At 44.3% G+C, this 13,578-nt stretch overlaps 2 protein-coding genes across 2 annotated transcripts in view; one reads left to right on the top strand and one right to left on the bottom strand.

Annotated features, from left to right (window-relative positions):
- Positions 1 to 13,578, bottom strand: part of LOC310845015 (cytochrome P450 2D28-like) — a 92,910-nt gene that overhangs the window by 62,413 nt on the left and 16,919 nt on the right. The gene's annotated exons all lie outside the window — the stretch shown is intronic.
- LOC310844912 (cytochrome P450 2J4-like) overlaps positions 8,350 to 13,578 on the top strand; it is a 289,677-nt gene continuing 284,448 nt past the window's right edge. Inside the window, exons 1-2 of the mRNA XM_083739659.1 lie at positions 8,350 to 8,618; positions 10,349 to 10,511. Coding sequence (XP_083595785.1) covers positions 8,451 to 8,618; positions 10,349 to 10,511 — 331 coding nt within the window. The 5' untranslated portion in view covers positions 8,350 to 8,450. The remainder of the gene's footprint in view (positions 8,619 to 10,348; positions 10,512 to 13,578) is intronic.

Here is a 13,578-nt window from a genome sequence, read left to right as displayed (position 1 = left end):
CCCCCCCCCCCAAGGACCTTCATTGGTGATATTTTCCAATTCAAAATTCTGAATATGTGGCTTGTTTCCACTTTACACCTGTGAATTTTCACTTACAACACCTTCACTTGATAAGCCTTTCGTTAGTAAGCCAAACGTTCCCTGCTTTTGAAGACAGGGAAGTCTAAAAACTGCATGCCAAAGCACACTAAGTGGTGTCTCAGTGCTTTTCGCAAGGAGAGCAGTAACTGTTACTCTTTTAATCCTTTAGTCACGGGAGTCAGTCTTTCAAGAGGTAGGTAGTTGGCCTCATCCAGCTATTCAGTTTCTGGGTCAGTACTCCGGAACTCTGGTGGCCTGTCGTTTCCCCTTCTGTTTGCACATACATGGTTACAGTTCAAATGTCTCCCGGGGACAGGGTGTTCTGACTGCTTGCTTAGGGCATCTCATGAGCTTTTCTAAACAAGTTTCTGGGCTCAGAAACCTACCCCCCTACCTCCACCACTTTGATGCTTCCAAAAAAACCTCACACAACTGTTTTTACACTGGATTTTTTTCCAGACAAATTTCTTTCTTCTGCTTCTCACCCTACAATAAAAAAAAAATGCAGAGCAGAAAGTGACCCCAAGTCATCCCTCTGTAATGCAGGGAATGCCAACCAAAGCATAGTAGTAGTAGTATAATGGTAGTAGTATAATAGTTGAAGGCAAATTCCTATTTCTTCCTCAAACAATCTCTGCTGAAAGCCTTCAATGAACAAGAGTCCATAATCTGGTTAACTGTTTCAGCAAAAGTGGATCATTTAACTTTTACCAGAATGCTATTCTTTCAGCTCGTATCACTGGTGATTACTGCCTGTTCAATCTCTGGGATAGAATTTTCAAGGTTGGGGGTGTTCCAAGAAAACTCCTTGGGTTCTTGACGAGGGAACGGTGGAGCTATGGAGCAAATGAATTTGCCCTGGGCTGAATGAAACTTGCTGCTTGCAGTTTGCAAAGCACCTTTGCAAAGCAACTTCGTCCTGAACACGTTATCATGTACAGAAAGCTGGCAAGACATTGTCATGTCTCCTGTTTCACAATTTTGGGGCTGTAAAAAAAATATAAAGGTGTAAAAGAGTTTGCTTTTCTGAAACTCTCTGCAACAACTCTCTGTCTCCTTCACTTGAGGTATTCTGTGGACAACAAGCTTAATATGAGTCAGCAATTACAAAAAAGCTAATGCTGTTCTAGGCTGCAACAGCAGATATATAGTGTCCAGATTAAGGGAAGTAATAGTTTTCTCCTGGGACTAGGCTACATTTGTAAAGATAAAGCTCTTTCTATGCATTATAACACTATGACACCAGATGGCGCAGTGGAGTCCCATTTTTCGCCAAAGGAACTTCCCTGTATGAAGTTTACAATGCATTTAAGTGGGGAAGGATATCAGTAATAAAAATGAATGTGAAGTTACTTTCCAAAATGTATAAACTGTTGCTAGAATGGTATGCTAAAGATGAATAAGTTAAATCAGTGATGATACAATAGACAAGAGCTATTGGGGATAATATACCATTCTCATCTTGGGAAAAGTTATGGAGGGAAGATTTAACATTAACAGCATGCTGTACATGGAAAACTTTGTGAGAATGATGTATTGTGGTATCTAACACCTACTAAATTAGCAAAAATGTATAGAACTGCTACAAATATTTGTTGGATATGTAAAGATAAAGAAGGCACCCTCCACCATAGATGGTGAACTGCAAGATAAGAAAAGCATTTTGGGAAATGATATATAATGAATTGAAAAAAATATTTAAAATAACCTTTGTGGAAAAACCCAGAAGTGTTTTTACTAGGAATCTAAGGTGCAGAAATACCAAAGGAGCAGAAAAGACTATGTATGTATGCGACGACAGCAGCGCCGATACATTTGGCTTTGAGAAGGAAAAAAGATAAAGTCCTTACCAGAGAGGAATGGTTGATAAAAATGATGGACTACGCCAAAATGACCGGAAAGATTAGAAACCAAGAAGAATAACTGTAATAAGGAATGGGGAAAATTTGTAAGTTCCCTTGGATAACACTGTACACAATTAAAAACATTGGCAGCATTGTAACAACACTTGTAATGTAACAAGAACTATGGTAAGAATGGAATTTTAGGAAAAACTGGAGAACATTATATGATGCAGTTGAATGGAATCCATGGAATCTCAGCTCAGGGAAGTCCAAGGATTCAGAGAATCGTATATGTTTATGATTATGACTTTTATTTGAATGTGAATGTTAATTGTAAAATTGAACAATAATTTAAAAAATACAATGTGTTTAACTGAATCGCTTCTTTGATATGCATTGATCCAGCCCTGCTCTGGAGGGTAGGACTCAAATCAATGGCTTCATGTTACAAAAAAGAAGATTCAGAAATAAACATATGGGTAAACTTACTGACAGTAAGAGCTTTTTGACAGTGGAATGGTCTCCCTTGGGAGATTGTGGACTCTCCTCCTTGGCGGTATTTAAGCAGAAGTTGGATGGCCATGTGTCATGGATGTCTTTAGCTGAGATTCCAGCATTGGAGGGAGTTGGACTAGATGGCCCTCAGAGTCCCTTCCAACTCTACAATTCACTGGGACCCGGGGGAATGCCATGACCTAGAACCAAATGTAGACACCCACTGGGGTAAGCACAGCATGTAGGCAGTTCGGATCATACATTGTTTTCACAGAATGATTACAGTACTAATATTTCTGCTCTAAGTCGGTTCTTAAGAAGCACTGTCCTTGTCCTTCTCCACTGATGGAACTCTAACGTGGAGTAAGAGGCACTTTCCACCCACAACCCATCCCAAGAACCAGATTTACAAGGATTAAGAAGACCTGTGCCATTCAAGAAGGCCTGTAGCTGGCCCACACTACATCAACATGGCAAATCACAGTAGCAGCTGATTGATAAGATGCAAGGCCAAAATGGAGGAGGTGCAATAATAATAATCAAAATATCTTTCAAACAAGGATATTCCACCCCACAATGAAGCACTAACCATAGTCGTAATTAGTACAATCTCTGTTTCTCATTGGAACCTAATGAACCATGAGTCAAGCACATATGTTATGGCCATAAGTCCATATGCCAGGGATCATTGCAGGTTTTGAGGCATGATGGCATGCACTGGGTGCACCAAGGAATGGTGGGAAGTACGACCTGGGGGAATTTCCAAGGGATGGGAAATTATATATAATGAGATGAAAAAAATGTTGAAATATACAGTGATACCTCGCAAGACGAATGCCTCGCAAGACAAAAAGACGAAAGGGTTTTTCATTTTTTGAGTTGCTTCGCAAGATGATTTTCCCTATGGGTCTTGTGAGTTTGTTTCCTTTTTTCTTAAAGCCACTTGAAGAGGTGCAGTTGCGACGGACCGTGCTTCGCAAGACGAAAAACATCGCAATACGAAAAGACTCGCAGAACGAATTAATTTCATCTTGTGAGGCACCACTTTACGTTCATTAAAAAACTAGAAGCATTTTTACTAAGCATTGTACGGGATGATATAAATAGAAATGATTGTAAGCTGTTTTTGTATGCAATGATGGCAGCAAGAATATTGTTGGCACAAAAATGGAAGTAAGAAGAATTACCGACAAAAGAAGATTGGAGGATGAAATTGATGGACTATGCAGAATTAGACAAACTAACGGGAAGAATTCGAAACCGGCGGGACACTGAATGACTGAGCTCCAGAGTGAATTGTGTGTTTTGAGCAATAAACATGAGTTAATTGCTGCCGGAGTTGTCTCGCTTCTGTGGGAGAGACCCAACCATTACAGGTGGAGGGAAATCCAAGGATTCAGAGAATCCTATATGTTTATGATTATGACTTTTATTTGAATGTAAATGTTAATTGTAAAATTGAATGATAATAAAATGTGTTTAACTGAATTGCATCTTTGATGTGTCTAGATCCAGTAGGACGCAAATCAGCAGTTTCATGTTACAAAAAATAAATAAATTCAGAAATAAACATATGAAAAACTTTCTGACAGTAAGAGCTGTTTGACAGTGGAATGGTCTCCCTTGGAAGATTGTGGACTCTCCTTCCTTGGAGGTATTTAAGCAGAAGTTGGATGGCCATCTGTCATGGATGCTTTAGCTGAGATTTCTGCATTGCATGGGGCGGGACGTGGTGGCCCTCAGGGTCCCCTCCAATTCTACAATTCACTGGGACCCAGGTGAATGCCATGTTGTTGTTGTTGTTTAGTTGTTTAGTCGTGTCCGACTCTTCATGACCCCATGGACCAGAGAACGCCAGGCACCTCTGTCCTCCACTGCCTCCCGCAGTTTGATCAAACTCATGCTGGCAACCTCGAAAACACTATCCAACCATCTCGTCCTCTGCCGTCCCCTTCTCCTTGTGCCCTCCATCTTTCCCAACATCAGGGTCTTCTCCAGGGAGTCTTCTCTTCTCATGAGGTGGCCAAAGTACTGGAGCCTCAGCTTCACAATCTGTCCTTCCAGTGAGCACTCAGGATTGATTTCCTTCAGTATGGAGAGGTTTGATCTTCTTGCAGTCCATGGGACTCTCAAGAGTCTCCTCCAGCACCATAATTCAAAAGCATCAATTCTTCGGCGATCAGCCTTCTTTATGGTCCAGCTCTCACTTCCATACATCACTACTGGGAAAACCATAGCTTTAACTATACGAAGCTTTGTTGGCAAGGTGATGTCTCTACTTCTCAAGATGCTGTCTAGGCCTGTCATTGCCCTTCTCCCAAAAAGCAGGCGTCTTTTAATTTCGTGGCTGCTGTCACCATCTGCAGTGATCATTGAGCCCAAGAAAGTAAAATCTCTCACTACCTCCATTTCTTCCCCTTCTATTTGCCAGGAGGTGATGGGACCAGTGGCCATGATCTTCGTTTTTTTGATGTTGAGCTTCAGACCATATTTTGCGCTCTCCTCTTTCACCCTCATTAAAAGGTTCTTTAATTCCTCCTCACTTTCTGCCATCAAGGTTGTGTCATCTGCATATCTGAGGTTGTTGATATTTCTTCCGGCAATCTTAATTCCGGCTAGGGATTCATCCAGCCCCGTCTTTCGCATGATGAATTCTGCATATAAGTTAAATAAGCAGGGAGACAAAATACAGCCTTGTCGTACTCCTTTCCCAATTTTGAACCAATCAGTTGTTCCATATCCAGTTCTAACTGTAGCTTCTTGTCCCACATAGAGATTTCTCAGGAGACAGATGAGGTGATCTGGCACTCCCATTTCTTTAAGAACTTGCCATAGTTTGCCGTGGTCGACATAGTCAAAGGCTTTTGCATAGTCAATGAAGCAGAAGTAGATGTCTTTCTGGAACTCTCTAGCTTTCTCCATAATCCAGCGCATGTTTGCAATTTGGTCTCTGGTTCCTCTGCCTCTTCTAAATCCAGCTTGCACTTCTGGGAGTTCTCGGTCCACATACTGCTTGAGCCTTCCTTGTAGAATTTTAAGCATAACCTTGCTAGCGTGTGAAATGAGTGCAATTGTGCGGTAGTTGGAGCAAACTTGCTGGCATCTTGAGTGTAGCACCTTAACAGCATGATCTTTTAAAATTTTAAATAGTTCAGCTGGAATACCATCACTTCCACTGGCCTTGTTGTTTGCAGTGCTTTCTAAGGCCCATTTGACTTCACTTTCCAGGATGTCTGGCTCAAGGTCAGCAACCACACTACCTGGGGTATACGAGACATCCATTTCTTTCTGGTATAATTCCTCTGTGTATTCTTGCCACCTCTTCTTGATGTCTTCTGCTTCTGTTAGGTCCTTTCCACTTTTGTCCTTTATTATGGAAATCTTTGTACGAAATTTTCCTTTCATATCTCCAATTTTCTTGAACAGATCTCTGGTTCTTCCCATTCTATTGCTTTCCTCTATTTCTTTGCATTGCTCGTTTAAGAAGGTCTTCTTGTCTCTCCTTGCTATTCTTTGGAAATCTGCATTCAATTTCCTGTATCTTTCACCATCTCCCTCGCATTTTGCTTGCCTTCTCTCCCTCGCTATTTGTAAGGCCTCATTGGACAGCCACTTTGCTTTCTTGCATTTCCTTTTCATTGGGATGGTTTTCGTTGCTGCCTCCTGTATAATGTTACGAGCCTCCATCCATAGTTCTTCAGGCATTCTGTCCACCAAATCTAAATCCTTAAACCTGTTCCTCACTTCCACTGTGTATTCATAAGGGATTTGACTTAGATTGTATCTTACCGGCCCAGTGGTTTTTCCTACTTTCTTCAGTTTAAGCTTGAATTTTGCTATAAGAAGCTGATGATCTGAGGCACAGTCAGCTCCAGGTCTTGTTTTTGCTGACTGTATAGAGCTTCTCCATCTTTGGCTGCAGAGAATATAATCAATCTGATTTCGATGCTGTCCATCTGGTGATGTCCATGTGTAGAGTCGTCTCTTGTGTTGTTGGAAAAGCGTGTTTGTGATGACCAGCTTGTTCTCTTGACAGAACTCTATTAGCCTTTGCCCTGCTTCGTTTTGATCTCCAAGGCCAAACTTGCCAGTTGTTCCTTTTATCTCTTGACTCCCTACTTTAGCATTCCAGTCCCCTATAATGAGAAGAACATCCTTCTTTGGTGTCACTTCTATAAGGTCTTGTAAGTCTTCATAGAATTGGTCAATTTCAGTTTCTTCAGCACAAGTAGTTGGTGCATAAACTTGGATTACTGTGATGTTAAAAGGTCTGCCTTGGATTCGTATCGAGATCATTCTATCATTTTTGAGATTGCATCCCAGTACAGCTTTCGCCACTCTTTTGTTGACTATGAGGGCCACTCCATTTCTTTTACGGGTTTCTTGCCCACAGTAGTAGATATGATGGTCATCCGAACTGAATTCACCCATTCCCGTCCATTTTAGTTCACTGATGCCCAGGATGTCAATATTTATTCTTGCCATCTCATTTTTGACCACCTCCAACTTACCCAGGTTCATGGTTCTTACATTCCAGGTTCCTATGCAATATTTTTCTTTACAGCATTGGACTTTCCTTTCGCTTCCAGGCATATCGGCAACTGGGTGTCCTTTCGGCTTTGGCCCAGCCGCTTCATCAGCTCTGGATCTACTTGTACTTGCCCTCCGCTCTTCCCCAGTAGCATGTTGGATGCTTTCCGACCTGAGGGGCTCATCTTCCAGCGTCATATCTTTTATATGCCTGTTGTCTTTGTCCATGGAGTTTTCTTGGCAGGGATACTGGAGTGGCTTGCCGGTTCCTCCTCCAGGTGGATCACGTTTGGTCAAAACTCTCCACTATGACCTGTTCATCTTGGGTGCCCTGCTCGGCATAGTTCATAGCTTCTCTGAGTTCTTCAAGCCCCTTCGCCACAGCAAGGCAGTGATCCATGAAGGGGCAGTGATCCATGAAGGGGCAGTGATCCATGAAGGGGCAGTGATCCAAAAGTAGAGACCCACTGGGGTCAGCACAGCATGTAGGCAATTCGGATCATACATTGCTTTCACAGAGTGATTACAGTACGAATATTTCTGCTCTAAGTCAGTATCTAAGAAGCACAGAAATGTGTCTCTGTTAATTCTCCTTGACCACTCCTTGACTTTCTAGGTCATCAAGACTGCTTCTTCCACCCTTCCCCTCCACTGCAGGAGGAGGAAGAGCCTCAACGCACCCAACTGTTGTCATCATGGGTGGAGAAGGGGGATCGAATATAAGTTGGCACTTATGCTCTTACCCATTGTTTCTCTAGGCTTCTATCTCTCAGCATTTTCTTCCCTGTTTAGAGATAGAAACCTTGACAAATAAAGAAGATTCAGAATCTTTGTATAAATCAGGAATAAGGGGAGAACGAGTATTTATAAGGAGTGAAATTATTCAGGGGTGGTACTCTTCCACTTCAAGCAGTGGATCACCAACTTTTTAAAGCCAATGAGCACATTTGGAATTTTGAATAAGGAGGGAATATATGAATTAGTTAATCTAGTGTGGTGGCAACCATGCATTTGAGTTGGTCGCAGTCTCCCAGATGAACTCCCTCCAAGAGAGAGAGAGAGAACCAAAAAGGAATCAGAAAGAGAGAATGTACACATGCACACTTTGCTTTTCCTAAGGGTCTGGGTTTCACATTCATTTTTTATTTAATGAACATTTGGTACAAAATTCTTTCCCAAATATTTGTGTCACAAAATTCGTCTTAAGATAGCTTGGATTCTAATTACAATTTATATAGATCAAGCACCCTCTCATTTACGTGACACATAAAAGACTGATTATAGTGTTCAATTGTATTACATGACTTGCAGTCACGTTCCAAGGCTACTTGCAAATGGTGTCACACCCCTTTTTGCTTAATTGTTTTCAATAACTGAGCATATAAAAACAGAGAGTACTGCTGATGTCTTTGAGGAAAGCAAAAACTCCTTAGAGAAAGAGAGTTGAACCTGACCAGGCAACCTAGAAAGAATTAAGGAGAAAGAGACAACAAGAGAAGGATGGAGATACGGGCACTTTTGATTGCTCTGCTGGTGGCTCTCCTGATTCTGCACTACCTGAAACAGCTCTGGTCACACAGGCATTATCCTCCAGGTCCTCTCCAGCTTCCTCTCGTTGGAACCATATGGAGGTTTAGATTGAAGATTCATGAAAATACTCTCGTTCAGGTACTTATTGCTTAAGAGCGGTAGTCTTGTAATCTGGGAAACCGGGTTCAAGTCTCCGCTCCTCCACATGCAGCTGCTGGGTGACCTTGGGCCAGTCACACTTCAAGTCTCTCAGCCCCACTCACATCACAGAGTGTTTGTTGTGGGGGAGGAAGGGAAAGGAGAATGTTAGCCGCTTTGAGACTCCTGAAGGGGAGTGAAAGGCGGGATATCAAATCCAAACTCTTCTTCTTCTTCTTAGTAATAACTCAGTCTGATGTCAGCAATTATCTATTTCCCCCAACAATTATGATATTTAAAATTAAATAATAGCATGGGTTAAAATGGTAAATGCCATAAGCCTCTGTTGTCAGAAACTGTAAGCAATACAAATAATAGTAATAATCTAAAGGATATTATTATTAATACTGAAAAGCACAAAACCATAAAAAGGTTTAAAATGTGCATTAAAAACTACTGATCAAAAATATTTATTGTATACTGTTAAACTGAGGAAGGAGGAGAGAACACCCTCAAAGGAAGAATGGTTTGTGAAAATCTTGGAATATGCAGAGATGGCAAAAATTGATAAAAGATAGAAATTTAGAATCTTTTAAAGAAGATTTGAAAACATTAACGGTCTATATAAAAAGTTATTTCCCATATGCAAAGACCACAGCGGGGTTTGAAGTGTAAGAAAACAGCAGAATATATTAAGAAACTTGTTAGAGAGGATGAAATTAGATAAGATGGAACTTTAAAATGCAATTGTATGTAATTCTAGTTATAAACATTGATATTGAGTGAGTGGGAAATCACTTGTTTTGTTGAATTGGAATAAAATTGTTGAGTAACAAATGTAACTTTCAATATGGAAAAAAAGAATAAAATATTATTACAAAAAAAAGACTGACCACATAGGTCCTCAGCATTCATTCATGACAGCCTCTCAACAGGTACTAACCTGCATTTGCTATTCAATTTCTGAAGCTTGGGGACATTTTCAACTTGTTTACTCCAACTAGAAGCACTTATAAAAAAACAGTTTAAATACCACATTCTTAATGGCTCTATGCAGTAAACTAGGGTTTACAAATTTCCCATTGTGTTGCTATACATCTGGGTGCTACCTGACATTTTGCCTGAAACCTGATCCAGTGCTCTAGCCCAGCCTATGGCAACCTGTTACCCACCAGATGTTTTCGACTATGATGCCCATCTGCCCCAATGACCATGGCCAACAGTCAACAATGATGGGAGTTGCAGTTCAAAAGCATCTGGTGTGCTACAGTTTCCACATCCCTGCACACAAAATAATTGTGACAAGGTCCTATTCTGGTACAGGAGGGCTAATCACTATGAAGTGCCTCTGCTGCTCTGATCCTAGGCCGAGGCAACATAGACGGCAGAGAGTAAAATAAATAAATAAATAATAAATAGAATTGTATTTATATCCCGCCCTACCCAGCTGAAGCCAGGCTCAGAGCAGTTAACAACAATAAAAACAACACAGCATTCTAAAATCAATTCATTCTAAGATCAATTCAAAATCTAATAAATGGCAACCATTGGGCTAGAGTTCTGTGAGGGTTGAAATGGAGGGAGGAGGGGGGAGAGATGATAGGAAGAGAACTGCACATAGTGAGAAGCTGCAGAGGTGAGGGAGACTGAAGCTCTCGTATTAAGTTGAAATATCCAACGGTGTTTTTTGAATCCATCATTCCTCTCCTTTCTTTTGACACAAATGGTAGCTGGGAAAGCAATATGGAAATATTTTCACCCTATGGATAGGACATCTACCCATTGTAGTACTGTCTGGATTCGAAGTAGTGAAAGAAGCGCTCATTGACCTCTCTAAAGAATTAGACGAGCGACCAGAGACTCCTTTCCATAGGACCATGGCAAAAGGAAAGGGTAATGTCAGGGAACTGCCATCAGAACGAGACGGAGGCAGGACCACCCAGTGATGCCGGAGAGGGGACGAGCAGGGGGGAAGGATTTCAACGTAACACCCATAGAGAAGAGAGGGAGATGGAGGAATTGGTGACAGGGCTCCAAGACCCTTCCCCCGACGATAGTGGAGAGAGCGCTGGGACGCCCCTGCCTTCCCCTTACTTGCCCAGACGCGTTCCGCGCAGAGAACATAGGAGGAGACTCGGGGTCAAACAGCTTTTATGCTGGAAGAGGTTCAAGAGACGCCCACTCTCGGATTCTGCAAGTGACTAACAGGTCACGGAGGGCGAGCTCCGACCCTGGGCATGGTTGGGGCAAGCAAGCTAACTGAACTGAAGTAAGGTTACGCACAAGTAACCCCTAACAACCATTACAGCAATCCGAGAGTTTCTGCTGTTACTTGTGCGCAAGCAGTGGAAACATGAGCCAGACTGGAGGCGCCGGGGCAGCGGAGCCAGCTGCGGGGGCGCAGGACCTACTAAAGAGGAACCAGGAGCTGGAATGGCATGTGGCACTGCTGATGGCGCGGTTGGACGAGAGGCGCACCCAGGATGCGCAGGTTAGACCTACCCCAGTGGCAAAGAAGGTGCCAGGACTAGTACACAAATTTGGGGGGGGGAGCCCCAGAAATATAATGGATTCCGAACAGAAATAGAGTATGCCTTGCAGCTGCAGCATGATGACTTTGCTGACGAGGCAGCGCAAGTGGCGTATATCGTGGGGCACCTTGAGGGCAGCGCGAGGGGATGGGTTAGACCCCTAATGGCCTCGCAGAACCCTGCCATGAAGGACGTTCGGAAGTTTCTTCAGGCAATGGATGTGATGTATTCTAGCCAATTGGGGGAGAGCGTTACCCAAAGGGAGCTGCTGAGATGCAAGCAGGGGGAACTTTCCGTGAGAGACTACTGGTCCCGCTTTGCGATGCTAATTCACCGGCTCAGATGGGATCTAGATAGCCCTCCCATACAGATGCTGTTTGAGGAGGGGTTGTCCCCAACCGTTAAAGATGAGCTCTCCCGCACGCCCCGCCCGGCGACTCTGGATCAGCTGACAAAGGCAGCGCTGGCGATAGGCGCTCGCCAAGAAGTGCGCGCTTTGGAAAGGCGGGAAGGGAGGGGAGAGCGCCACTCTGACTACCGCATTCCGGAGATGCCTAAGCTGCCCGCCGATGACGTAGTGCCCATGGAAATCGATGGAGCGCGGGCGCGCGAGGTTTCTGGTGCCAACCAAGGAGGCAAAAGGGAGGGAAAGGCTGGGAAAAGCACCAAGAAGTGTTTCCTCTGCCAACAGCCAGGACACTTTGCCAGGGTCTGTCCTCAAAGAAAGGCTTGGCAAGGGATGGTGGGAGCCGCTGGAAGCGACGAGGAGGGGGCAGAGGAAAAGGTGCAGGGAAACGCCAGCGCTTGACTGCCCACAGGGGGGCGCAGCAGCCAAGCGAACAGATAACAGAAGTGCCCCAACCGGACCCACCCAAGGTTTCTATAGCGATAGAGGTGGTGCTAGAACTCCCAAATGGACACCCAGTCAAGGTGAAAGCAATGCTGGACTCAGGCAGCTCCTGTAATTTTTTTAGTAAGGAGTTTGCATTGGAGCACCAGATCCACCTGCTGCAACTTGATTTCCCGCTCCAAGTGACCACGATAGATGGGAGGGAGCTGCTGGGAGGGGAAGTGACACATCAAACCCCACCTATGAGAATGAGTGCTTCCAGGCACACAGAGACCATTGCCTTTCACATGGCCACACTGGCGGGACCTCCGATAATACTGGGCATGAGCTGGCTAGTGCTACATGATCCAGTGGTAGCCTGGCACCAACGGACAGTCACCTTTGGGTCGGCACACTGTTTGGAACACTGTCTAGGAGGGGTGAAACCCAGGGTGAGGTTGGCCAGAGTGGCAGCAACTACACTGAAGCAGAGAGCAGACGTGCCGCCACAGTACGCGGATTTACAGGAAGTCTTCAGTGAGAGGGAAGCGGACAAGCTACCGCCACATAGGCCCTTCGACTGCCAGATCAACTTGCTCCCTGGGGCGCAGCTACCGGTGGGTAAGCTGTATTCCATGTCGGACAGAGAGATGCAGGAGTTGCGAGACTTTATTGACAAAAACCTTAAGAGGGGGTTCATAAGGGAATCTAAGGCAGTGGGGGGCAGCCCTGTGTTTTTTGTGGACAAGAAAAACACGGATCAGCCGAGGCTTGTAGTTGACTTTCGAAGCCTGAACCTTGTATCGGAACCCGTGACCTTCCCAATGCCCAAAATTGATGATATTCTGACTAGGGTGAGGAAGGGCAAGATCTTCACCAAGCTGGACCTCCGGGGAGCATACAATCTGATTAGAATAAGGAAGGGGGACGAATGGAAAACCACCATGTTCACCCCCCTAGGGGCCTTTGAGTACCTAGTCATGCCATTTGGACTACAATCGGGCTCAGCCTGTTTTCAAAGCTTCATGCACCATGTGCTGGGACCCCTGCTGTACAAAAACTGTGTAGCATTTCTGGACGACGTACTAATCTATTCGGACAATGAAAAGCCGCATATCCAGGATGTCAGGGAAGTGCTGAAGAGGCTACTAGAGCACCAATTGTGGGTCAAGCTGGAAAAGTGCCAATTTCACGCCCGTGAGGTGGAATTCCTGGGATACAAGTTGTCGGACAAAGGACTTGCCATGGACCCTGGCAAGGTGCAGGCAGTGCTGGAATGGAAGGCCCCTAAGACCCGGAAGGATGTGCAGAAGTTCCTCGGGTTCAGCAACTTCTACCGGAAGTTCATCAAGAACTTCGCCCACTTGACCGCACCCATCACGGATTGTCTCAGTAGCAAGAAGAAGTTCGTCTGGACGGAAAGTGCCCAAAGGTCATTCGAAAAACTAAAGAAGGCGTTCGCCTCGGAGGAACAGCTCCTGCACGTGGATCTGCAGAAGCCGATGAGGCTGGAGACCGACGCATCAGACAGAGCTATTGGAGCAGTGTTGCTACAGCCGGGACGGAGCCAACACACCTGGAGGCCGTGCGCCTTCTTCTC

The sequence above is a fragment of the Podarcis gaigeae genome (genome assembly GCF_964106915.1).
Source record: "Podarcis gaigeae genome assembly, chromosome: 5".
Taxonomy (NCBI): Eukaryota; Metazoa; Chordata; class Lepidosauria; order Squamata; family Lacertidae; genus Podarcis; species Podarcis gaigeae.
The sequence above is the reverse complement of the archived record's forward strand: the minus strand, read 5'-3'. Positions and strand labels throughout refer to the sequence as shown.